This window comes from Giraffa tippelskirchi, chromosome 8 (genome assembly GCF_054371585.1).
Source record: "Giraffa tippelskirchi isolate mGirTip1 chromosome 8, T2T-mGirTip1v1.2.pri, whole genome shotgun sequence".
NCBI classification, from domain to species: domain Eukaryota; kingdom Metazoa; phylum Chordata; class Mammalia; order Artiodactyla; family Giraffidae; genus Giraffa; species Giraffa tippelskirchi.
The window spans coordinates 84,320,932-84,348,793 of NC_137282.1; the positions used below are offsets into that span (position 1 = coordinate 84,320,932).

General features: G+C 36.3%; 1 protein-coding gene across 4 annotated transcripts in view; it reads right to left on the bottom strand.

The window, feature by feature from the left end:
• Positions 1-688: 688 nt before the first annotated feature.
• FYB1 (FYN binding protein 1) overlaps positions 689-27,862 on the bottom strand; it is a 172,610-nt gene continuing 145,436 nt past the window's right edge. For all 4 annotated transcript variants that reach the window (XM_081524339.1, XM_081524337.1, XM_081524338.1 and 1 more), the window contains 7 exons: positions 26,771-26,796; positions 24,522-24,588; positions 17,539-17,629; positions 16,399-16,561; positions 8,028-8,061; positions 3,558-3,589; positions 689-2,806 (listed from right to left, as the gene is read on the bottom strand). In XM_081524339.1, coding sequence (XP_081380465.1) covers positions 2,784-2,806; positions 3,558-3,589; positions 8,028-8,061; positions 16,399-16,561; positions 17,539-17,629; positions 24,522-24,588; positions 26,771-26,796 — 436 coding nt within the window. In that variant the 3' untranslated portion in view covers positions 689-2,783. The remainder of the gene's footprint in view (positions 2,807-3,557; positions 3,590-8,027; positions 8,062-16,398; positions 16,562-17,538; positions 17,630-24,521; positions 24,589-26,770; positions 26,797-27,862) is intronic.

Below are 27,862 nucleotides of genomic sequence, written 5' to 3' on the forward strand. Positions count from 1 at the left end.
GGTCTTTCTTCCTTGACCAGGGACAGAACCCAGGCCCCAAGCAGTGGAAGTGTGGAGTCCTAACCACTGGACAACCAGGGAATTCCATGTACCATACCATTGAGAGACAACACGGTGAGGAAAAGAAGATAGAACAGACCGTAGTTAGAGGGGTATTTGGATGGTAGGCAAGATTTCCTGTTTTTCAAGCAGGAAAGACTTGAGTATGTTCGTAAGCCTAAAGGAGGGAATTTGCATAATGGGAGAAAAAGATAGAAAAGAGGAAATGTAGGAGGGAAAGAGGGATGGGGAAGAAGTGAGAGAGGGAGGTTGAGAATGAAATAATTGTGAAAGAAGAAGACTCCAGAGAAGGCAGGAAAACGTGAGATAACAGGTTGTGGCTTTGACTCTGAGTGGTGACATCATATTTTCTGGGTTAGTGTCTGGATATGGATTAAGGCTGCACATTGTAGGATATTCGAAGCATTTGCACTTGGTTATCTCAATTTCTATCACAAAACAAGAGGCGGATATCAGGGACATCAGTGGTGGAAGGTTTGGTTAGAACCGGAGGTATCCCATGCTCTGAGGCCGAAGGCAAAAGAGGTAAGAATGGGCTCAAACACAGTCTTATTCAGATATGGAATCAAGTTATGGGACAGAAAGCCTGCTAGTCTTGATTTCTCGATAAGTAGGAGGCAAAGTTATCTGCTGAAGGTATTATTTATTTGTCACTCTTCTCACATGACAAAATTCCTTATGTAAAACCAAAACAGAAATAATATTTAGTATATTAAAATTAATACTTCAGATATTTCCTTTATATTAAGGCAATTACCTATTACATAAATATTTCATAGGCATGTATCTGTTTCTTTGTGTATGAACCAAAATTCTAAAAGATTCTCTTGATATAATTTAGCATTTTTAAAACTGACATTGTATTGAGTTTATACTATTCTCAGTCAGAAGAAAAAATTACTGGAAACATATTGTCAGTGTATTCTGTATATTTGTTACCTGATTTAACAAACAAAAACCACATTTGGATGATGTAATTTTATCTGGTTTTAAAGTAAATTCATCACATGAGCAAATACTGGCTCCCTCTATCAAAAATTAGACATCAAAATATTTCATAATTGGAAGAGGTCTTTTAAGATCAGTGTCTTCTAATCCAGGGGCCTCAGACTCCCAGAACGTATACATGGAACAATAGTAGTTGATGATCTATTTTTACATTTCAAAGTACCTAATAGAAATCCCACATAACCCATATGAAGACTTTTAATTCCTTTACAATTCCTTGTAATTATTTCAATTCAGAGGGGCTACTCTTCAGACTCTCCAATGGGTGAGGCCTTTGCAATATTAAAACACGGACAATGCATTAATCATTATTTCATCGCTGAGTTTTAAAAGCAGCAAAAGCTTCTAAAACACAGGGCTAGGGCAGAGGAGGATTATAGAAGTTAACTGATAGTGAAAACATTGGGAAAAACTGACTTAGTCTAATCCTGAAATTTGCAAATGAGATAACTATTAATAGGAGGAAGATTAATAATTTATCCAATATCACATCAAGGTTCATTAACACCAGAGCCAGCATTAGGGTTTGCTCAATTCGTATCTTGTTTGTTTAGTCACTAAGTCCTGTCTGACTCTTTTGTGACCCCATGGACTGTAGCCTGCCAGGCTCCCCCGTCTATGGGATTTTCTAGGCAAGCATACTGGAGTGGGTTGAAGTTGAAAAAGTTTCCTAATATACTTTTTTCTTGGGTGTTAGGTCCATTCAGTTTGTGTCATGTTTAGTGTTCTTAGCATTTGGAACCCAAATGATTCACATTTTGTTTTGGGGTTGTTTTTGGTTGAATATGTGCTAATATGAAACCCCCCAGCCCAAATGCTAAGATTTATTAATTTGTATCCCCTCTGTTGGCTAACTTTCCAGTAAAGAGGTTTAAATTTTTTTCCATAGAGGTAATTGAAAAACAAAAACCTTTAAAAGAGTCTTCATAGCAAAGAGGTGCATTAAAGGCTAGTTACTTTCAAACTTCATTTCTTCATAGTTTTAGAGTAGTCTTCATTCATATCCACTCTAGTTACAACAGCACTTTAAACAGAATTATACTGTTAGCGTACAATTCTACAAAAAGAAAACATTTTAGACTCTTCCACAGTTTTAATCTTAGGTGTGTATAGGAATTGCATACATTCTCATCAAATAATTAAAACATATTCACAATTAACAAATAGAGACAAACTTTATACAAAAGTTCCACTACTACTATCATTTTTTAAAACATTTAACCCACCAATAAGAGAGGAGACAGCCTTGCCTTTTAAAAGCTAGGTAATTTGAATGGAGAATATAAGATATGATCATTAGAAGTACAAACAATAGCTTTCCCTCTTAGGAAAAGTCTAAAAATTTCCTTCCTTATATTTTTTGTTGTTCTTTATATGTCTTTAGACAACACAGTCATTTCTTCTCAAATGATTTTTTTAGGAAACGTTGTCTATTGATGGACTAAAAGAAGTGCCTTCATTGTAGCTGAGGCAGAACTGGGTTTTTAATATTTCTTACATCTCATAAATGCAGTCTTCTAAGATGTTGATTAGGCAGAGCTATCACTTTCCAAGTCCAAAGTTTCACGATGTATAAAAGTAATTGTAATTTTTTAACAAAAGTACTAAGTAGCTTTGTGCATTCATTTTCTATGATACTCGATAACACAGGCCAATTAAAACCCAGACTTCACATTGATGTCAAATGAATATAGCAGAATGACCAAAGCTGAGAGCTAGTCATTGTCATAGATGCAACCTGAAAGAAGAAAACAGAAAATTTAAATTAGTTACACAAAATACATATCCTCTAAATGTTCATACATTGGAAATGTAAATGATTCATACTCTCCTGGTTTAGGATTAAGAATTGGCTCACTTTATGAAAAAGCAGTTAAATGGAAGGCCATATATTTATTTAACACTCATTGCTTAGTGTACTTTTCCAAACAAAGTTTCTGGACAAATCTATTCTCTATCAAAATGAGACTCAGGATTATTTAATCTGAAACTTTATTAAATATATTGTTTGAAAGTAATTCTGGATGAGGCTGAAAATATTAGGCATCAGTAAAAATCGTACATTTAAAAGGAGACTAAAAGGAACATTACACTATGCTTCATTTCAGGTGAGATTACATGTTCAATGCTTAGATAATACTAATGAGTAATACATGTTATGAAATACATACCTATTTATTGTCCAAGCATAAATATTTTTTGTGGATAAAAGCAATTCTTATTAAGATTCAAGGTATAATGAAAAATTCGCTAAATATTTTTATTCTTTTATTTTCAAAGGAAATGAAGAGATTTTCTCTTGATTTCCAGTCATGTACAAAAATAAGTTTTTTTCATTATACCAAGGTATTTATATTTCCTAACATTTTCAGGTGATTCAGATTCTAATCAGATTGGAAGGCTCTTTTAATCCAGTAAGCTATTTCCAGTATTTTTAAGAACAGTAAATTCACCATTCTTCCCTGTGGTGGGTGCCACATGAGACTTACCATCAGCAATATCATCATAAATCTCTCCATCACTGTAAAGTAGAAAATAAATTTTACTTTAATGAAATAATCTTAATATTAAAGTAACATTTAGGTTAAAAGTTTAATAACATTATTTCATGTGACACAAGGCATTTAATGATGAGAAGTTAGGTGTTATACATTTATAAATGGGAAGAAATTTCGTATACATTTGCATCCCCTTTTATTGACTTAATCTAATCTTCTGTTAAGTAGGGAAAACCACTAGACCATTCAGGTATGACCTAGATCAAATCCCTTATGAGTATACAGTGGAAGTGACAAATAGATTTAAGGGACTAGACCTGATAGACAGAGTGCCTGATGAACTATGGACAGAGGTTCGTGACATTGTACAGGAGACAGGGATCAAGACAATCCCCATGGAAAAGAAATGCAAAAAAGCAAAATGGCTGTCTGAGGAGGCCTTACCGATAGCTGGGAAGAGAAGAGAAGCGAAAAGCAAAGGAGAAAAGGAAAGATATTCTCATCTGAATGCAGAGTTCCAAAGAACAGCAAGGAGAGATAAGAAAGCCTTCCTCAGCGATCAGTGCAAACAAATAGAGGAAAACAACAGATTGGGAAAGACTAGAGACCTCTTCAAGAAAATTAGAGATACCAAAGAAACATTTCATGCAAAGATAGGCTCAATAAAGGACAGAAATGGTATGGACCTAACAGAAGCAGAAGATATTAAGAAGAGGTGGCAAGAATACACAGAAGAACTGTACAAAAAAGATCTTCACGACCCAGATAATCACGATGGTGTGATTACTCACCTAGAGCCAGACATCCTGGAATGTGAAGTCAAGTGGGCCTTAGAAAGTATCACTACGAACAAAGCTAGTGGAGGTGATGGAATTCCAGTTGAGCTATTTCAAATCCTCAAAGGTGATGCTGTGAAAGTGCTGCACTCGATATGCCAGCAAATTTGGAAAACTCAGCAGTGGCCACAGGACTGGAAAGGTCAGTTTTCGTTCCAATCCCAAAGAAAGGCAATGCCAAAGAATGCTCAAACTACCGCACAATTGCACTCATCTCACATGCTAGCAAAGTAATGCTCAAAATTCTCCAAGCCAGGCTTCAGCAATACGTGAACCGTGAACTTCCAGGTGTTCAAGCTGGTTTTAGAAAAGGCAGAGGAACCAGAGATCAAATTGCCAATATCCGCTGGATCATCGAAAAAGCAAGAGAGTTCCAGAAAAACATCTATTTCTGCTTTATTGACTATGCCAAAGCCTTTGACTGTGTGGGTCACAATAAACTGTGGAAAATTCTGAAAGAGACGGGAATACCAGACCATCTGACCTGTCTCTTGAGAAACCTGTATGCAGGTCAGGAAGCAACTGTTAGAACTGGACATGGAACAACAGACTGGTTCCAAATAGGAAAAGGAGTATGTCAAGGCTGTATATTGTCACCCTGCTTATTTAACTTATACGCAGAGTACATCATGAGAAATACTGGGCTGGAAGAAACACAACCTGGAATCAAGATTGCTGGGAGAAATATCAATAACCTCAGATATGCGGATGACACCACCCTTATGGCAGAAAGTGAAGAAGAACTAAAGAGCCTCTTGATGAAGGTGACAGAGGAGAGTGAAAAAGTTGGCTTAAAGCTCAACGTTCAGAAAACTAAGATCATGGCATCTGGTCCCATCACTCCATGGGAAATAGATGGGGAAACAGTGGAAACAGTGTCAGACTTTACTTTTTTGGGCTCCAGAATCACTGCTGATGGTGACTGCAGCCATGAAATTAAAAGACGCTTACTCCTTGGAAGGAAGGTTATGGCCAACCTAGATACCATGTTTAAAAGCAGAGACATTACTTTGCCAACAAAAGTCCATCTAGTCAAGGCTATGGTTTTTCCAGTGGTCATGTATGGATGTGAGAGTTGGACGGTGAAGAAAGCTGAGCGCCGCAGAGTTGATGCTTTTGAACTGTGGTGTTGGAGAAGACTCTTGAGAGTCCCTTGGACTGCAAGGAGATCCAATCAATCCATCCTAAAAGAGATCACTCCTGGGTGTTCATTGGAAGGTTTGATGTTGAAGCTGAAGCTCCAATACTTTGGCCACCTCATGCGAAGGGTTGACTCATTGGAAAAGACCCTAATGCTGGGTAGGATTGGGGGCGGGAGGAGAAGGGGACGACAGAGGATGAGATGGTTGGATGGCATCACCGACTCGATGAACATGGGTTTGGGTGGACTCCGGGAGTTGGCGATGGACAGAGAGGCCTGGCGTGCTGCAATTCATGGGGTCGCAGAGAGTCGGACACAACTGAGCAACTGAACTGAACTGAACTGAACTGAATCTTCTGTTTCATTCTTAAACACACACACACACACACACAACTTATTCCAGATCATAGACATACAGAATAGTGAAAACATGCCCCAGGAGCACAGACTATGCCTTATTTATCTTTCAATTGAACTATAAGACTAGCATACATCTGTCCTTGGTTAAGAAATGTTTGTTGAACTGAACAAACTGAAAAATCAAGGCACAGTACTCTACTGGGGGCCCTAATCCAAAATTCTGATGAATTCTTTATGTTTGTTAATATCAGATGTATACTACTTTCATGTGAACTTCAAGTGTTGAAGGAAATACAAAAATATTTGGCATAGGAAATGGGGATATCATTTTTGCAATGTTTCTAATTATAATTTATAAATATTAATTAAAAAATATATAAGTATTGGTTACAAAATAAGCAGCCAGAATATGGTTCATAAGGTGATTCTTACGTTATATAATTTAAAAAATGTTTGTGGTTATAGGCAGCATCCATAATAATAGTTTGTGACTTTTACACATTTTAGGTTTTATCTGATCCTTAATCTTTGTGACACACACATACTATTCCACACACATACTGAGTCCCTCCTATGTACCAGGAGATTTATAAGTAAGACACAGCCTTTGTTTCTAGAAGCTTATAAGCTAATGGAGGAGAGAATGACATGCAAGTAATTAAAATAGAATTATAAATATTAATAGAACCTTGAAATGGAGGACACAGTTTTGAAGTTCAGAAATGTGAGGTGAGTTTGTCACTTAGACCAGACCTACTCTTGGTTCCTATACTACCTTTGTGCATTTAGAAGCAGCAGGCTTTTCAAATTGCTGCCAACCATGGCAGATGCTGTGAGTTCCCTATGTCTTCTGTTTGAATTCTTTTTCTGAGGTTGAGGAAGGATTTGGCTAATGGAAATTTGATACAAATGCAAAGAGGACAGATTTTTTTCTACTGTTCATTCAATAAACATTTATTAACTGTTCACTTCAATAGATGGTAAAGCAATAATTACTTAGAGAGTACACTTTCTGAATTCTCTGTAAATCATCCTGTAATAATCACTGATGAAGATGTGGTCCCATTATTTGTCACACATTCTTTCCTTGAAATTTGTATCTTTCATAGAGTAAAGCCCATTGAAAAGTCCAATGCCTACCACTGTGATTAATGCTCTGAAGAAAACAAAAGTGTTATGATTATTTTTCTCTTGATTCTTTACTAGTTTGCTGACAGAGCACTTAACCTTCAGTTGTCTCTTTCTGATGGTGTCAGGTTGTTTAAGGATATAATTTGTGAATCCTCCTTGATTTCTTAGTTGTGCCGAATTCTGTAAATCTCTGGATTGGTATATGACCTACTGTGATAATGGAGTTCATTTCTTGCACTGGTTTACTTGGAACAGAATCTTATAACATTGTGGGGGGCAGGGAGGGAGAGGGGAGTGTGACTCTAGTAGCACTAGTACCAGACCGTGACAATGTCCTATTCATAAAAATAGAAGAATCATTGACCTCTAGCTTTTCTTTTTGGCATGCTTCCAAAAAAGGCAACTTAATACTCTATGATGCATGGCGTGAGTAAAGAAAAGCTCTCAATTAGGAGCCAAACTATAAACTGTTAACAGGCGATATTTGTTCCCACTCTGCCGAAGCTATTGATCTCCGATCAATCCAATCAACTGCATTTTTATTTTGTTTTGGCTGTGAGACATGTGGAGTCTTAGCTCCCTGATCAGGGATCAAACCCATATCCCCTGCATTGGAAGGTGAAATCTTAACCACTGGACTGCCAGGGAAGTCCCTCAACTACATTAATAGCTAGTGAATAGCAAAGTATTAATGAAAATGCTAGCAATTTTGACCCGTATCCAATGTTTGCTATGTCTGTCTTCAATAAATATATAAAACCAGCAATGGTATAATCATGAGTGAGAAGGTCTCCTCCTTTAGATTTAAAAGAGTGACACTTAAAACTAACTTCATTATGGATACTACCATATTGACATTAGTATAGTGTATTGTTTTAAAATTTATTTATGATAGTTTAGTAGATTATGTTATTTAAATGATATTAGGAATCCTTCCTAAGTAAAGAATATCATTCTTTTTGAAAGTATAGTAGAAGGAGAAAATAGGCTTACTTGTCCACCAAGTAGCTCCGAAGGACGTAACCATCTAAGAAAGAAAAAGAAAATATATTTTATTAACAATATAAACTTGAAAACTCTCTACTATTTTTAAAGAAATAGTATTTAATAATTGAAATAGAATTTAATAATTAAAAGAATATCATATAATATATTGAATAATTATATCTATCTCCAAATGTGACTCATTTTTATGTGTTCACTTTGCTCTCTTTTTTCTCTCTCTCCTGTTTTCCACCATTTACAATATTTCCTCCTTCTCCCTTAAATTAAAAACCAATATTTTCTTTTCTAAACTACTGTATGTTGTAGCCCAAGCTTCTTTCACAGTTTAATCTATTTCTTCAAGGTGTTACCCATGTGGCACAATTTTAAGAGTTTATTAGGCATAATTTCTCCAGTTACAAGAGTAGGTCACAGGGGTGTGTGCTTAGTCGTTCAGTCGTGTCTGACTCTTTGCGACCCCATGGACTGTAGCCTGCCAGGCTCCTCTGTCCATGGGGATTCTCCATGCAAGAATACTGGAGTGGATTGCATGCCCTCCTCTGGGTTGGATCTTCCCAACCCAGGAACCAAACCAGGGTCTCCTGCATTCCAGGCAGATTCTTTTATCAGCTGAGCCACAAGGGAAGCCCAGGTCATGGGTAGGGATTTTAAATATCTCCAGGTCTAAGACTTAACTTTTCGATTTTTTTTTTACACTGAACGGTCAGAATTGTATTCCACTCCCCTTTCAGATCTACAATCTGGTGGTTACTTGGGAAAGTGTGCATTCTAAAAGGTTTCAAAACAGCTCTCTTATAATCAGTGTGAAAGATCTTTCACTATTGCTTTTGCCACTTGACAGAATGTCAGTGTTTGCATTTTCATCTTTCATGGAACAAATAATCATTAGAAGAACAGATATCAGAGATTCCAGTGATTCCTCTGTTAAATGGAAAATAGACATTTTATACAGGAAAGCAAATAATTTTTTTCCACTTTATTTTTTGCCCCTTTTGTGCAAAATACTCCTAAGAAAAAATATAGACTATTTTTCACAAGAAAATGTCTGCTGACATCTAATTAATTTACTAACCTTTATAACTATTAGTTTTGTGTTAGCACCTAGTCACTATTGCATGCTTGACATTAATACCGTTTATAATTTTTCCAATCGGCATCTAAATAATTTCTTTCACTGAGTCAATTTATTGGTTTTGCTCCACCTCAGATCTGGTTTTGGGTTCTAAATCAGAGTAAATGTGTAAAAAATGACAAAGTAGGAAGTTCATAAATGAAAATTAATACCAATGCTAATAAACTTACTTAAACATATTAATATCATATTGCTACTGACTTAACATGCAAAAATTTTAAGTTAGGATCATATAACTAAAATTGTGACTAAAATTTAAGGAAACAAACTTTCCCTTGAAATATTCCAGGGTAAAAATACTCCACCAAATATTCTGTCAAGAGATTCACCACTTTTTGATAAAAATTGTTTATAAGAGTCATATTTGGAAAATAAAGAATCAAAGTTACCTTTGAATTCCTGTAGCATAGAGGTAATGAAGCAAGTGTCAAAATGATAAAAACAGACTAAAGTAATATTTTTCTTGGAATATGAAAAAATTAGACCACATTATATCTTCCATTTTATTTCAATTAAAGTAGATGTGGAAAAAGTTAATATAAAGGTCATCTAAAATTAACATCTATGATCCTTGGGTTGCCTTTGATCCCACAGTTCTTTCATTTCACATTAACAAACTTAAAAAAATTTAAGGTTAGCCATCATCCATTTAGCATGATTTTTAAAGGGGGATAAACTCATCTTTAACAAATTCAATTCTCTATGTGTCTCTCAAAAGAGAAACTCTGTGCAAATAACAAACCTTTAGAACAAACTGCAGATTTTGTATCTGGGTTCCAATAGTGGAAATCTGTCTTTACCTGTACCTGTGTTTAGGGCTAACATAAAGTGCGAACCATTTCTACAGACAGTAAGAGTCACAAACTTTATTTTTTCGTTAGTTAAAATTGATGGTTATGTTTTCATTTTGAATTTTCTCTTAAACAGGAAAATAAAACAATATAAGTTAAATGTTCCCATGATATTCATGTTTAAATTAATAATTTAAAAATAATGATTGAAGCCTTCAGTGATGAAATCAATCTCCTTGTTAGTTGTCTGGGCTTTGTAAAGTATCTGAACTAAAATTAGAATGTAGACAATTAGAGAAATATATAAGAAATAAGAAAATATTGCCATAGATTGGAATTATTCTGGCATCAAATATATTTGTTGTCATCTGTAAAAAATATTTAGAAGGTCAAAAGAAACAAAATCCAAAATAAAGAATATAATCCTCATTTTGGAAATTAAAGGTTTTTATTTTATTTTGCTAGAGGAGCCTGGCAGGCTACAGTCCATGGGGTTGCAAGAGTTGGACATGACTTAGCGACTACACTACCACCACCATAGGACATCTATTTTTTTAAAGCTCAATTATGCTAAAATTGTGTCGACATGGGTAAAACACTATCTGTAATTAGGTGTAAAACAGTCCTCTCAGTGATCAAAGTTAATAACTCAGAATACAGTTTAATTACCTAATCTCACAGAATTAATTATAAAAAATATACTTTCTTAGCTTCTCAAACCTCTATTACATTTCCTCCTATATCTCGTCTGTTCAAGAGTTCTAACCACTTTTTCTTTTGAGGAAAGCACTAATGTTGTTGCTGTTTTTGTAGTCGTGAGATACATAAACATCAATGACTGGGAACTTTATTTGATAGCAAATGTATTAAGGGGTTGGAGCAGGGTTGGTTCTACGCTGCTCTATTTTAGTTCCCTGAAATGATGTGATCATTTAGGGCTCATTAGCTATAAAATCACTATTAAACAGCATTTCTACAGGGTGAACAACTTTTAATACAGCGTAGGTTTTGCTGTCTAGTACCTTTAAAAATCTCTGCTAAAACTTCATTCTATTAGAAGCATGATTCACGAAGGTGTCAAAACAAGTGTCTTACCATGAATTTTTATACAATCTCTCCATTATAGTTCCTAGAAACAAATTCTTGTTTGCAGTAGAAAATGTTCTCTTTGCTCACATGTTCCATGTACAACCATCACAGGGAACATTAGTGAAAAATACAAACAAATGAAATAAACAGAAAAACTCACCGTCGTTCTGAAACATGCAGAGGAGCTGCTGTGTTTAATTAGCTCTATAATATGATGGACTCTGGCACACCAAGGAGTCTCATATATCATATGAAATTACTATTTGGAAACTTCACATTCATAGAGCAGAACATAGAACACAGTGGCTTGAAACAAATGCTTTGAAATATGTGGTGGGGTAGAGCTAGTTAAGAAAGTCACACCCACCCCCTATACGTGCCAGTTAATTTCTTCCCCTAACTTTTACTTGCTACAGGGCAGATGTGTCCTACAGCTAACGACTGACCTTTCCAAAGGACGTTGTGAATATAAAATTACCAAGGATATACAAAGCCATCTTTGGAATAAAATGAAAGAGATTGTTGTTCTAATATTTTCAAATTTTTTACTCAGTAAAAATGATGAATTGTATTATTTCCTTATTATTTCATTTGTTGTAAGCAAGCCCAGAAATAAGGTTAAATTTACTCAATTTGGCCTCATGCAGTTTAAAAACAATAAAGTCACATCGCATAATTTTACCCAGGCAAGTGAAACAAATGTCCAGCTTCAAGAGAAAATGCTCATAGTTGAATAGAAATTAAAAATGAAATGCAATATATAATACTAAATATAAATTATTATCCTAGTGTATTAGAAATGTTCTCTTTCCTCTCTTTTTCTCTCCCTACTTAGTTTTAGGGTTTCAAATCAGATGAATTATTAAATTCCTGAATAAAAAATTTTTTCTTTGGTTAGCATGTATTGTTTTAAAATGGAGAATAAAATTACCTAAGCAAAGTAATGATCAACTGGATTGGGGACATTCAAAGTACCTTTAAAATTCCCCTTCCTTTGATGCCCAAAGGAAATGGAGAACATTTTGACCACAAATAACTCAGCTCATGTCTCATTCCACACATTTTTGTAGGAAAATTTTCTCCAGTGACAGGAGGTGGGAAAACTCACAGCTTATGAGACATTGAGTTGAGGAAAATGCACAAATATTATCAAGAAATTCTAAACATTTGGGAATGTGCCATCAAATATATATTTAAGATCTCAATGCCTCTACGATATGCTCTCCTACAAGTCTGTGGGTGAGACTTTTTCAAATGTGTTAATGCCAGTAAAAGTGGCTTATACTCTGCTCCACAGTGAGAAGGGATTACTGTTCATGCTTTAGCCTTGGATTTCTATCATTACAAATTATGTTTAAGTAAACTATGGTTTTCTCTCTTTTTTTTTCTTGCCAGATTAAAAAAAGAATAGAAAGTAAGGAAAATGTTAGGATCACCATGGTGCTGGATTGCAAATGCTGTTACTGCTAATTACATGTAGAAAAAGGAACTGAAAGATTTAGAGTCTCTCAAATGATACACAACAAGTGAACTGAATCACTAAGGCTAAGACAGAGAACTTGTGTCTTAAAACAAGTTAAACTATTCAACAGACTTCTTCCCACAAATGTCAGTATGTCAGATTTTCATCTGGTTAAACAATTACAGTCTCCAAATTCTTATACTCAATTCAGCAAGTCCCAAACAAGGTACCAGGCAGTGTAGAACACGTTGGCAATACAATGTTGAGAACATTTCACTGAAGTTACTCTCAAACTCAGAGTCTAATAAGAGTAATATGTTGGTAAAGCAATAAGGACAGTTGCAGCAGTAACAGTAGTGGTATGGTGGAGCAAGGGAGAGATTAATTGTGTTAGGGAGGCTAGGGAGGAGGGAGTGAGTGTGCTTCCAATTTTAGATGACAACTGGTTTGTTTTTAATAGATAATTTATGGGCATTCCAAATAGAATAAAGTAGTATAGAAGGATGAAATAGCATAATTTACTCATGGAATGACAAGTCAGTAGTCTGTATTTCTAAAGTATCAGCTGCAGATGGGAAATAGTTGATGAGGGGAAAGCTAGATCATAAAGGATTTTATATACTAACCCTAAAGACTTCATGTTTTTAAAAATAATATTCGGGTAACAGTGCGGTGAGTGGACTGGCTGAGAGTAATGGTAAGGGAGACATATCTTTTGAAAGGTTATTGGATAATCCAGATGAGGGAGGGTTAAATCCACACACCAACTGTCCCAAATCCTATAGTGATATTTGAGGAATGGATCAGAAACTAAGAAAATTAAAAATGTCAAGAATTCAGTTCAGGGAAAGAATAAGGAGCAATTTTAGAAAAATTAAGAAAGATAAGAGATTTGGGAAAATAAATGGGAAATGAAATAAATCTGATCACTGAATTGTGGAATAATACAATTGAAGATGCTCTTGATGGCCCTCCCGTATACCTTCACCCTCATGATATCAGGGCTTTGTGGTTTGACTTGCAACTGATAGTAATTGCATTTTCTATTTATTTACTGATGACTTTTTTTTTCTGGCTTCCAGAACTCTCTTTGTCTGCTTTCTCAGTGTCCTGAATGACTGGCCGCATACCCAGGAGTAGGCTTCAATTCCTGATGGACAGGAGTTGATGTATAAATACCCCTATTTGTTTCCCACCGGCTGGGATAACACTGCTGCTTGAGCCTGCCAATGCAGAAATAAGAGATGTGGGTTCAATCCCTGGGCCAGGAAGATCCCCTGGAGGAAGGCATGGCAACCCACTCCAGTATTCTTGCTGGGAGAATCTCATGGATAGAGGAGTGTTGCAGGCTACAGTCTATAGGGGCGCAAAGAGTTGGACATGCCTGAAACAACTGAGCATGCAAACTCCACCTACCCAAGTGATACCTCTTTTTGATAACAACGTTTTTATTAGCTGCCTTCTCTTCCCAGTCTATTCTGCCACTTGCCCACAGGAGTTTCCCAGAATCACCTTCCAACTGGGGAGGCCAAACTAAGATAAAGTCCAGGCCAAAGAAAGTTTTTAAATAAAAAACAACTAGTGCACAAGATATAATAAGATGATTTTCATTCTGTTTGAGATGAACCCCAAACCACCAAAGAATTGAATTAGTTATTCGTGAGCTTGGGAACTGTAAACTGCATTGGTCCTACACCAGGAAAAAAAAAAAGATAAAATTAACAAAGAACCCTTGATTTTATTATGTAATGTTTTCACTTCTCATTTTTAACAGATGATCAATTCATAAGAGGATGGGAGCCCTCCAGTATTCATAGTAGTATTTAGAATGATTGATGTCCAAATAGAAAATGATAGCAGATTACAAAGCATTCCTGAATGGCTGCTGCTTTTTCTCCTGTTTAAGGTCTGTGGATTCCTAGATAGGAGTCTGCTCTCTGTTTTTGATGCTGAATCTATATCTGCTCATCTGTATCTATACGTTTGTTGCTGACGTCATTTACATCCTGTTACTCACAGTCTGTTCTGTGGACTAGCAGCATGAATTACATGAGACCTTGGGAAAACTCCTCACCTCAGATCTACTAAATTAAAATCTACATTTTTAACAAGATCTCTGTGAAGTGTATGTACTTTGAAGTCGAGGAGCACTGCTCTAGATGGGGTCTGTTGTTATGGACAGGAATCTCCGGACAGCAGGTCAAAATAAGCCTGAAACTTGTCCTCTGAAGAAAGGTCCATATAACAAGCATTAGAACAATTGTCTGTTGTGAAAAATGTGACATAATTAGAAAAGCAGAGGGAAAGAAACTATCACTTAGGCCCATCACCCTGCGCATGCGTGCATGCTCATTCGCGTCAGTCTTGTCCGACTTTCTGTGACCCCATAAACTGTAGCCTGCCAGCCTCCTCTGTCCATGGGATTCTCCAAGCAAGAACACTGCAGTGGATTGCCATGCCCTCCTCCAGATCTTCCTGACCCAGGGATTGAACCAGCGTCTCTTACGTCTCCTGCATTGGCAAGTGAGTTCTTTACCTCTGGCGTCACCTGGGAAGCACCCTCCTCCATCTCCCTAATCAGCCATTGTTAGCATTTTAGTTTTATTTACATATTCTTTAAACATGGCTGTAAATAAACCTCATCCTTTATTAAGCAGGCTTCTTATTTCTGTTACTAATGGATCATGAGAATTTCCTCATGTTATCATAATCATCCTGGAAAATATTCGGTTTGGTATATTCATCATAACTTTAACAATTTAAAAATTTTGAGCATTTAAAAAATATTTTTGCAGCCCTTTAAAGCATGCAGTTATCTGCATTTAACACTATTCCTTAGGATGTGTGTTCACAAATCCTGGATTGAATGGGGCTATTCTTTGTCTCCTGCAGCTCCGTCTTCAAATTATCTCCCGTGACCTTCTAGTCTTAACACCACATACCCCTGCCTGTTATCCTTTGTACCCACATTCCATTTTTCCCTTTTACAGTCAACCACACCTTGTCCATTAAAACTTTAGATCCATTTTCCCCACCCTTGAGTCACTGTGTTTTATTCTTAAAAGATCCATTTTGGTTCCTGTCCCTGAGTCACCTTCCTGTCATTAAAATTGAACTCAGAGTTCGCGTTTTCCGTGCAGACTTACTGGGCTGATACGGGACAGCCAGGCTGGCTATTCAGTTTTAAATGTAGGACAACATAATTTTGACTTACTCTTCTCTGGACTTTAAATGAAATAAGCTACCTTTTAAAATTGGACAAAAACATTTCCATCTGTCAGCTTAAGTAGCTGTCAGAGAGGGAAGGACTGTCTTCTATTTATTTGGAAGAGTAGGTTACATTAAAGGTGCCAAATAAGAAATGAAAACAAGTGAATTTGCAAGGTAGGAAAACTGGAAATGCTAGGTGTGACATATGAGATATAATTTTAAAACCAGACCAGAGCAAGAATCACTCAATTCTTTAGCACAGTGGTTCTCACTTTAGTGTACATAGGAACAAACTGGGGAAGACTTACAATCTCTGTCTGACCCCCAGAGTTCATGACTCAGCAAGTCAAATGTGGGGTTAGGGTATTGCAACTGTGATAATTGCATCAGAATTTTCTGATGCTGGGGGTCTGTGGGACCATATTTCCAGAAACACTAATTTGGCATTATCTTTGCAACTCAGTGCCAAATATAGCAGGTGGGAAATGAAAAAAATTAAAATGAAATACATTGATTTCAGCCCAGCAAGAGCTCCAGTTTCTTAATGTGAATTTTTCAGAATTTGCAAAGCGTAGAATTTACAAAGCATGGTACAAAAAGAGTTTGGAGTGATCGCTAAAACTTGTTTAGCTGTTAAATGCTAGAGCGTCATGTTTCTGAAAAGTAGTGACTTACATTTTCCTTCTTCATTCCTGCAGAGAACTTTTGTATCATCTGTGCTTTGTATAACTTCCAGAGATTCTCCAGGCTTTATCTGTAGATCTCTGTTGCCCCACTTTTTAGAAGATAAGGAGGGTGCAACTTTGGTGGAATAGAGGACTCTAATTTCACCATCATACTGGAAAAATAAGGGAAAATATTTATTATTGATTGATGTGTATTATTAAAGTAATTCACTTATTGACAGACTTATTAAGAAACTTTGTTAAAAATTCCAGCAAAATTTCAAATTTTGTTAAAAAACTAGTTCCTTGTTATCTTTTCAAAAGATAACATAAGAAGATTAAAGAAAACTTTTTTGGAGAAAAATCACTTGCAACCTCACCAACCTAATATAATAATTATTTTTAAAATAAAAAAATTAAGACGTACATGTGTTGATTTGTCACACTCATTTTCTGCAAAATGATTACCATCAAAACTTCAATTCTATTGGCTTGATCACGTTACATGATTACCATTTCTTGTTTGTAGTGAGAACATTTAAGATGTACTCTCTTAGAAACTTTCAAGTATGTAATACAGTATTGCTAACTATAATCACAATGCTGTAATTACATCCCTAAAACTTCCTCATCTTATAACTGAATATTTGTACCCTTTGACAAACAGCTCCCCCTGCTCTCCACCTCTGGTCACCACCACTTTACTCTTGGTTTCTGTGGGTTTGGTGTTTTTAGATTCTACATATAAATGATATCATACAGTATTTGTCTCTGCCTCTTGTCTGACAATTTACTTAGCATAATGCTCTTGAGGTCCATCCACATTGTCACAAATGGCAGGATTTCCTTGTGTTTCATGATTGAATAATATTTCATATATATATCACATCATTTTTAATCATTCTATTTTTAGCTTACCTTCTTATTGAGTTTCAAGGGACAGCTAAATTTAGATGATTACCACAGTATGTATATTGGGTATGTACAAGAGTTTGCTTAATTTCTTATAGGAATAAATCTAAATCTAAAACAAAGTTTGTAGAAAATAAAGGTGTTGTGATGGAGAACTGTGATATTGATAATTACACAGATAATCATCAGTTTTTTCATTAGGGCTTTGAACTTTGTACGATATTTAAATGTAACATACTTTAAATTTTTTCCTGAAGTCTTTTTCTTCTTTTTCTTGCTTTTTTAGCTTCTTAGGGTCTTTTTCTTCGGCTTTGGTCTTGGCTCCTTGACTAGGATGGCAGAACACACATAAAACAGCATTTAGGAAAACACAACAACCCAAAACCTATGGGACACTGTAAAAGCAATACTAAGGGGAAGGTTCATAGCAATACAGGCGTACCTCAAGAAACAAGAAAAAAATCAAATAAACCAACTAACTCTACACCTAAAGCAACTAGAGAAGGAAGAAATGAAAAACCCCAGGGTCAGTAGAAGGAAAGAAATCTTAAAAATTAGGGCAGAAATAAATGCAAAAGAAACAAAAGAGACCATAGCAAAAATCAACAAAACTAAAAGCTGGTTTTTCGAGAAGATAAACAAAATTGATAAGCCATTAGCCAGACTCATCAAGAAACAAAGGGAGAAGAATCAGATCAACAAAATTAGAAATGAAAATGGAGAGATCACAACAGACTCCACAGAAATACAAAGGATCATAAGAGACTACTACCAACAGCTATATGCCAATAAAATGGACAACTTGGAAGAAATGGACAAATTCTTAGAAAAGTATAACTTTCCAAAACTGAACCAGGAAGAAATAGAAGATCTTAACAGACCCATCACAAGCACGGAAATCGAAACTGTAATCAGAAATCTTCCAGCAAACAAAAGCCCAGGACCAGACGGCTTCACAGCGGAATTCTACCAAAAATTTAGAGAAGAGCTAACACCTATGCTACTCAAACTCTTCCAGAAAATTGCAGAAGATGGTAAACTTCCAAACTCATTCTATGAGGCCACCATCACCCTAATTCCAAAACCAGACAAAGAGGTCACAAAAAAGGAAAACTACAGGCCAATATCACTGATGAACATAGATGCAAAAATCCTTAATAAAATTCTAGCAAACAGAATCCAACATCATATTAAAAAGATCATACATCATGACCAAGTGGGCTTTATCCCAGGAATGCAAGGTTTTTTTAACATCCGCAAATCAATCAATGTAATACACCACATTAACAAATTGAAAGAAAAAAACCATATGGTTATCTCAATAGATGCAGAAAAAGCCTTTGACAAAATTCAGCATCCATTTATGATTAAAACCCTCCAGAAAGCAGGAATAGAAGGAACATATCTCAACGTAATAAAAGCTATATATGACAAACCCACAGCAAACATTATCCTCAATGGTGAAAAATTGAAAGCATTTCCCCTAAAGTCAGGAACAAGGCAAGGATGCCCACTTTCACCACTACTATTCAACATAGTGTTGGAAGTTTTGGCCACAGCAATCAGAGCTGAAAAAGAAATAAAAGGAATACAGATAGGAAAAGAAGAAGTAAAACTCTCACTGTTTGCAGATGACATGATCCTCTACATAGAAAACCCTAAAGACTCTACTAGAAAATTACTAGAGTTGATCAATGAATATAGTAAAGTTGCAGGATATAAAATTAACACACAGAAATCCCTTGCATTCCTATACTCCAATATTGAGAAAACAGAAAGAGAAATTAAGGAAACAATACCATTCACCATTGCATCAAAAAGAATAAAATACTTAGGAATATATCTACCTAAAGAAACAAAAGACTTATATATAGAAAACTATAAAACACTGATGAAAGAAATCAAAGAGGACACAAACAGATGGAGAAATATACCGTGTTCATGGATTGGAAGAATCAATATAGTGAAAATGAGTATACTACCCAAAGCAATCTATAGGTTCAGTGCAATCCCTATCAAGCTACCAATGGTATTTTTCACAGAACTAGAACAAACCATTTCACAATTTGTATGGAAATAAAAGAAACCTCGAATAGCCAAAGCAATCTTGAGAAAGAAGAATGGAACTGGAGGAATCAACCTGCCTGACTTCAGGCTCTACTACAAAGCCACAGTCATCAAGACAGTATGGTACTGGCACAAAGATAGAAATATAGATCAATGGAACAAAATAGAAAGCCCAGAGATAAACCCACGCACATATGGACACCTTATCTTCGACAAAGGAGGCAAGAATATACAATGGAGAAAAGACAATCTCTTTAACAAGTGGTGCTGGGAAAACTGGTCAACCACTTGTAAAAGAATGAAACTAGAACACTTCCTAACACTGTACACAAAAATAAACTCAAAATGGATTAAAGATCTAAACGTAAGACCAGAAACAATAAAACTCCTAGAGGAAAACATAGGCAAAACACTCTCCGACATAAATCACAGCAGGATCCTCCATGACCCACCTCCCAGAATATTGGAAATAAAAGCAAAAATAAATAAATGGGACCTAATTAAAATTAAAAGCTTTTGCACAACAAAGGAAACTATAAACAAGGTGAAAAGACAGCCTTCAGAATGGGAGAAAATAATAGCAAATGAAGCAACAGACAAACAATTAATCTCAAAAATATACAAGCAACTTCTGCAGCTGAATTCCAGAAAAATAAACGACCCAATCAAAAAATGGGCCAAAGAACTAAACAGACATTTCTCCAAAGAAGACATGCAGATGGCTAACAAACACATGAAAAGATGCTCAACATCACTCATTATTAGAGAAATGCAAATCAAAACCACAATGAGGTATCATTTCACACCAGTCAGAATGGCTGCTATCCAAAAGTCTACAAGCAATAAATGCTGGAGAGGGTGTGGAGAAAAGGGAACCCTCTTACACTGTTGGTGGGAATGCAAACTAGTACAGCCACTATGGAGAACAGTGTGGAGATTCCTTAAAAAACTGGGAATAGAACTGCCATATGACCCAGCAATCCCACTGCTGGGCATATACACCGAGGAAACCAGAATTGAAAGAGACGCGTGTACCCCAATGTTCATCGCAGCACTGTTTACAATAGCCAGGACATGGAAGCAACCTAGATGTCCATCAGCAGACGAATGGATAAGGAAGCTGTGGTACATATACACAATGGAATATTACTCAGCCATTAAAAAAAATACATTTGAATCGGTTCTACTGAGATGGATGAAACTGGAGCCCATTATACAGAGTGAAGTAAGCCAGAAAGAAAAACAACAATACAGTATACTAATGCATATATATGGAATTTGAAAGATGGTAACGATAACCCTATATGCGAGACAGAATAAGAGACACAGATGCATGGAACAATTTTATGGACTCTGAGGGAGAAGGTGAGGGTGGGACGTTCTGGGAGAATAGCATTGAAACATGTATATTATCATATGTGAAACAGAACACCATTCCATGTTCGATGCATGTGACAAGGGCTCAGGGCCGGGGCAATGGGATGATCCAGAAGGATGGGATGGGGAGGGAGGTGGGTGGGGGGTCCAGGAAGGGGAACACATGTAAACCCATGGCTGATTCATGTCAATGTATGGCAAAAACTATTACAATATTGTAAAGTAATTAGCCCCCAACTAAAATAAATAAATTTATAAAAAAAAAAACAAAACAGCATTTAGTTTCAAAACATAAAAAAAATAGTGTATAATGGAGAATTCATAGCATTACATTTTTGTTAAGTTTCATTTTCAATTTATTATTTTTCTTAGAAATCTAGTACATTCACTGTAATAAATGATGACTTTTCTTAATGTAGAATCTTCTTCAAGAGAGTACTGCTGCTGCTGCTACTAAGTTGCTTCAGTCATGTCTGTGGGACCCCATAGATGGCAGCACACCAGGCTTCCCTGTCCCTGGGATTCTCCAGGCAAGAACACTGGAGTGGGTTGCCATTTCCTTCTCCAATGCATGAAAGTAAAAAGTGAAAGTGAAGTCGCTCAGTCGTGTCCGACTCAGCGACCCCATGGACTGCAGCCTACCTGGCTCCTCTGTGCATGGGATTTTCCAGGCAAGAGCACTGGAGTGGGGTGCCATTGCCTTCTCCTCAAGAGAGTACTGCTGCTACTGCTAAGTCACCTCAGTCGTGTCCAACTCTGTGCGACCCCACAGAGAGAGTACAGGCTGAGTTAAAATGGAAGTTTGAGATTATCATGTTGAACAATATAAAGTGACCGAAGTATAGTTTAAACATTTTTACATATCAGCAATTTCAGATGATCCAACCTATTCTTGAATTCCCCTATATTTTTCAAGCCTTCCTAGGTAATCAAGTGGTTTGGCTAATGTCATAGAAAAAACTTAAAAAAGGAACATTAAAAAAAAAATTTGACCACGCCATGCAGCTTGCAGGATCTCAGTTCCCTGACCATGGATTGAACCCGTGCCCCAGCACTGAAGGTGCTAAATCCTAACCACTAGACCATGAGGGAATTCCCCCTCAAAGAACACCTTTTGAAAGACTGATTTTCATGGCTTAAAAATTTACCTATATATTAATTTTTTTATATCTACTTAAAATGAAGCTTAGGGTTGTATCTTATGATGCCAACTAAAGTCAATTACTATAAGAGAAGTGAACTGGTCTAAGGTAGTGATTCTCCAGCCCGGTCACAAATAGGATCACCTGGAAAGTTTTTTAAAGATACCACTGCTCTTGTCTAAATCCTAGAAATTTTAATTACGTTAAATTAACTAAAAATTCTAATTAGTTAGGTTGAGTGAGGTCCAGGTACCGACACACATATTTTAAAAGCTCCCAGGTGATTTAATCTGCAACCAAGGTTGTGAACCATTCCCCAGGATTAAATATGGTTGCTAGGAAAAGGCTGTGAATCTCTGTAGGAAGGAATTTTAAAAAGCAGAATATTTATGAATAATGACAGTTTTTAAACACTGATATTAATTTTTATTTTGATTACCTAAGATAAAGCTTTGTTTGTAACTGAGCTATTTAAAATGTTTGAGTCTTAATTTTTCAATCTTAGAATTGAGTTTATTCACTGGGAAGTGAATTAGTACACTGTCCTGCCCTAAGTTCTGCATTGTCCCTCAGCACCTTCTGTCTGCAGGCTTCTGTGGTGGCTCAGTAGTAAAACATCTGCCTGCTAATGCAGGAGACACAGATTCCATCCTTGGGTTGGAAAGATCCCTTGGAGAAGGAAATGGCAACCCATTCTAGTATTCTTGCATGGGAAATTCCACGAACAGAGGAACCTGGTGGGCTACAGTCCACAGGGTAGGAAAGAGTTGGACCCAACTGAGCAACTAAACAATACAATCTTCTGTCTGCTGGTGTCCTGGGCAGTGATGGAATCCCTGGCCCAGATTAGCACACTGGAGCAATCAGAACACACATGAATGTTAAAAAGGCCCCACAAGTTCTCTTTAAAGATAATTTATTGAAATTTATTTTTAAAAATGCAGTGCTGTGATAGAGAATACACAATTGTCTTAAACTCTGAAAACAAGCAATGGGAAAGAAAATAGTCCATATTGCATAATGTTGAATCAGCTAGGGCTTATTTTGCTTAAAAAAGGGCCAATGGATGACTCTGGGTTCCTAGAGAGCTATTTAATGGAATGTGGTGGCATTTCTACAGTAATATTAAACACAAAAATGCATTTAAAATTGTCAGGGATAGAAGCAACTTCCCTTTGGTGAGGACTATTAGATTTTCCTTTCACGGAGCACTAAGAAAGGAAAATGATTATCCTTTCACATTTCTGGTTCTTTTTGCCTGTAGAACTTGATCTTCATATATAAATAACAATATATTTCCCCCTCAGTTTCTTTGATCTTGACACTGCCTCTTGTTCCGTAAAATTAGTTTAACAATGTTGGTAAAAAGTAAATATTTACTTAGAGTTCACTCATGCATTTTTTTACTAGTACAGCTCAGAAGACACAACTTACTATATTCCACTGATGTTACTTTCATCCTTTAACTGATCAATTCTGAGATCTTTTTATTCATCTTTCTTTTTTCTTGAAAAAGTTAAAGGTTTTCTTGCTTTTAGCATATATCAGATCATCTCACATACTCACTGGAGTACAAGAAAGCATTCTACCATGTCACATTCTATTTCAGAAGAATTTTCAAAAGGTACTCCTCTAGTATTAACTGATTTTAGATTTTCTTACAATTTTTGTCTAAAATTAAATTGAAGCCTTAGGGAAACTAAAGAATGTCACTATTCACTGTTGACTGTTTTTGTTGTTGTTGTTAGTTTGAATGGAACCTTTGAGAAACTGATGCTTTTGTGAAAAATATGACATAACTTTTAAAAGTCCTTTCAAAGTACAAATCTTGCTCTCGTTTTTTCACAGAAAGAAACAATCTTCTTGAGGAGGACAGAGGAGGCTTGAAGCAGGTGGGTTAGGCTGCTGCTGCTGCTGCTGCTGCTGCTGCTAAGTCGCTTCAGTCGTGTCCAACTCTGTGCAACCCCATAGACGGCAGCCCACCGGGCTCCGCTGTCTCTGGGATTCTCCAGGCAAGAACACTGGAGTGGGTTGCCATTTCCTTCTCCAATGCATGAAAGTGAAAAGTGAAAGTGAAGTCGCTCAGTCGTGTCCGACTCAGCGACCCCATGGACTGCAGCCTACCTGGCTCCTCTGTCCATGGGATTCTCCAGGCAAGAGTACTGGAGTGGGTTGCCATTGCCTTCTCCGTGGGTTAGCATAGGAGATACAAATTAAGCAGTGTCTTCAAGACAAACTATGTTTGCGAAAAAGTAAAAATAAAGGGAGGGGATGAATTGGTGAGATCAATTGCTACCAGGTTTTCAGATACTTTCCCAGTGAATGAGAGAATAAATGAACGTAGACATTGGTGAGTCACAGGGCAGAGGATGACCAGGGTACCAAAAGGATCACTGGGGACAGGGGGAGGGGAAGGGAGACAAGTGGGAGAGGGGAGAGAGAGAAAGAGGAGGAGGACCTGGGCTCTCCATCCATCCACAAACCTGGCAGAGACGGCAGAGCTGGGATCAGGGAGAGAACAGAGCCAACAGGATGGCACATGGTACAAACGCACCCCATTGGGGTTTTATCCAATTGAACGTTCTTGAACTGTCTGATTTTCATTACTTCACTGTAATGAGAACATTTTAATTACCTTATCTCTATTGGGGGAGGAGGGAAATCAGAGGCATCCACATCGTCATAAACTTCATCTCCCATGTCTAACAAAAGACAAAATAGCAAATGGTGAAACACTGTTAGTGGACATTTTGATATGAGCATTCAATAATGTGTTTAATATAAAGATTGTTTTGAGGACAACAAAATAACTTTCCCTGAGGTCTCTGTATATTTCTCCTGGATGCATCACCTATTCTTTAAAGGGGAAAGATTTTTCTCTTCCTTGATGCTTGTGTTAAAATTCCCTTAGCAACAACAACAGTGACGATAATTATAACTATTGTTATCAGGAAAAAACCCTCAGGTAGTGACAGATTATTTGAAGATCCACAAGTATGATGAACGGCAGGATCAGTTGATTGCTGACAAACAAGTCAATATTACTGGCCATCAGCAGCAGGTAAAGATATTTAAAAAGTACTCAAGAAACTTACCTTTGGGGTGCTATGATAATATCTATCATTTTACTTATATGGCTATGTCTTTGTCTATGTATCTATCTACTTATCTATCGATTTGTCTATAACGTTTTTACTCACTGATCTGTTCTTCATTAACCTTTACCTTATAGTAATATTACCCGTGGCACTACCTGAAAATAAAAGGTGCTTGTGATACCAGGAGGTTTTGAGAATCAGTATTGGTGGAAAAGTGGCTATGACCTTAAACGCCTCAAGGATTTTTCCAATCTGTAGGCAGTTTTCTTCCTTCTAGACTTGTTGTTGGGAGAAGGCAGTGGCACTCCACTCCAGTACTCTTGCCTGGAGAATCCCATGGACGGAGGAGCCTGGTGGGCTGCAGTCCATGGGGTCTCTGAGAGTTGGTCACAACTGTGCAACTTCACTTTCACTTTTCACTTTCATGCCTTGGAGAAGGAAATGGCAACCCACGCCAATGTTCTTGCCTGGAGAATCCCAGGGACGGGGGAGCCTGGTGGGCTGCCGTCTATGGGGTCGCACAGAGTCGGTTACAACTGAAGCGACTTAGTAGCAGCAGCAGCAGGCTTCTTGTTATTAAAGTTAGGAGAAGTGCTTCCTTACTGTACCTATTAAGTTGCTCCACAGAAAATTAGGCTGAAGAGATGGCTTGAAAGGAGTACAAATGTTTTAAGGAATGATTAGCACAGAAAGTTTAAAATGCTCTCTAATAGTGGCAAGAATTTGATTTCCTTTAACTCCTCCTTTTTCTGTATATATGTACACACATATACATGCTGTATTTATATGTGCATATTTTCCTTCCACTCAGATTAATTAATTTCACAGTATAAAAACTTGTTCAAATACATGAACAATCTAGAATACATATATATAAAATAATGACATATCACTTATATTCAGAAGAGGAAAAATTACTGTTCCGTGCACATGCACTTAAGACACAATTAAAGACAAAAGAAAATCAAAACGAGCAACACATTTTTTACTTAATTGATCACATTTGTTCCATTTTATACCTACTCTTTGTGGAGCTAAGTTTCTTGAGTACTTTTTAAAAATTATAAGTTAAGATATAAGTTCATCATCAATTATTAATCAATTTGAGCTAGAGCCTTACATATTTTCAAATTGTTAGATGAAAACAAAGTCAGATGAACAGTCTGGAAGAATAGATTATCTTTATGTTTGGTTTGCTTTTTCAAGCCTCTGAATATTCTTGCAAGACATTTTATTTTGTTCAAAGAAAATTTAAGAAAAGTCTGCTAAGTCTCAGCAGGGGTAAAAAATTAGATGATCAAAATTGTACAAAGAAAAAACTATTTTACATTTAGCAGTGGAAAAATTTTCAAAGGCAACATAAATGATATATTTTTAAAAATCAAAGAAATTTAGATTCAGAAGGATCTTGGTTGTACATAGTGTGACACGTGTTTAGAAATCTTTTTGCAGAAATCTAATACATCAAACTCTGACTAAATCGGGGTGGGATCCACGAGGATTGTTGGGGCCTATCTCTACTCACTTGTCCCTTTCTCCATAGTGATCCTGTGACTGGAAGAACTGTTTGAAAATTACTGAAAGTTAAAAATTTCCTTTCCCACTATTTTACTGTTGAGAAATTGTGACCATCCCAGGTGCAGTTACTTGGCAAAGTTACACAACTTTTTATTTTCAGAGTCAGGACTTTAATTCGGATAGCGTGACTAAATCAATCGCTTCTGCTACCCTATCTGTAAGAAGTGAGATATAAAATATATTAACACAATTAGTTGTTATTACTTACCCACTTGTTTAGGAGGAGAAGGGAAACTGGAAAGAAAATGAGAACAGAATTATAATCAGACCAATATAAATACAGAAATTGGGTCTTTTATTTAGGAAAGGCATGAATAAGTAACAGCCTTGAGGCTTATAAAGGCTAATTAATCTGTTGAGTATTATTCCTTTCTCACCCTCCATTTCTCTGCTGAGTCCCAAGTTTTTGTCAATCAATTTGGAATTTAGCAAGACTTTTTGTGAACTCTGGTATTGGCCAAACAAATCAAGAATCATGACATCCAGTGGTTTATTTTTCTCACAGCCATTGGACCAATGTTTTTGAATTTGTTCTATGAAGTTTGGGCGTATTATCATACCAGAGTAAATGAAATGGTCTAAATATTTTGGAGTCATTGCAGTGTAGCTCTGGACAAAAACTGTTTGTTTGACTCAAACAATAGAAATGCAGAGTCAAAATCAACAAAAGTCACAGGAATCTTCATATGACCATAATATGTCATAGTACGACATAATATTGTTTGATACTATGTACATATATAACCCCAAACAGAAGAATGGTGAATAAGAGAGGAATATCCACTGAAACTAGAGAGTAAGAACTTATTAACAGAAGTGATTTGAAATCAGGATTGGGTGACTTTTAGTTGCAACAGAAAAAGACCTTTGTTTTTATTACTTTCTGAACTTTAAACACACATACATACATAACTGGAAGAATGGTGCACAGTTACACTAAAGTGTGAGAGGTCATTAGTGAAAGTGATTTAAAGTCAGAATTAGCTGGTGTGTTATTGAGCAAAAAAAATATTTGCTTTTATTTCTAAGTGAGGACTACATTTGAGTAATGATACATGAAGAGAAGATTTGCTATGTTTACTTACAATTTTAAGTATCTCGTTTATTGAGTGTTGTTTTAGTGTCTCACAGAAGGATTTAAAATTAGGAATTCTATGTGAAATTGACATCTTATAAAGACTTCTGTTAAAGTGTGGTGAGTCTGTTAGCATATATAAAACAATAAAAATTTGAGTGTGCTTAAGGTCCTTGAAATTTATACACATGGAACTTAAACTAAAGGATTATTTTTGTATAGAAA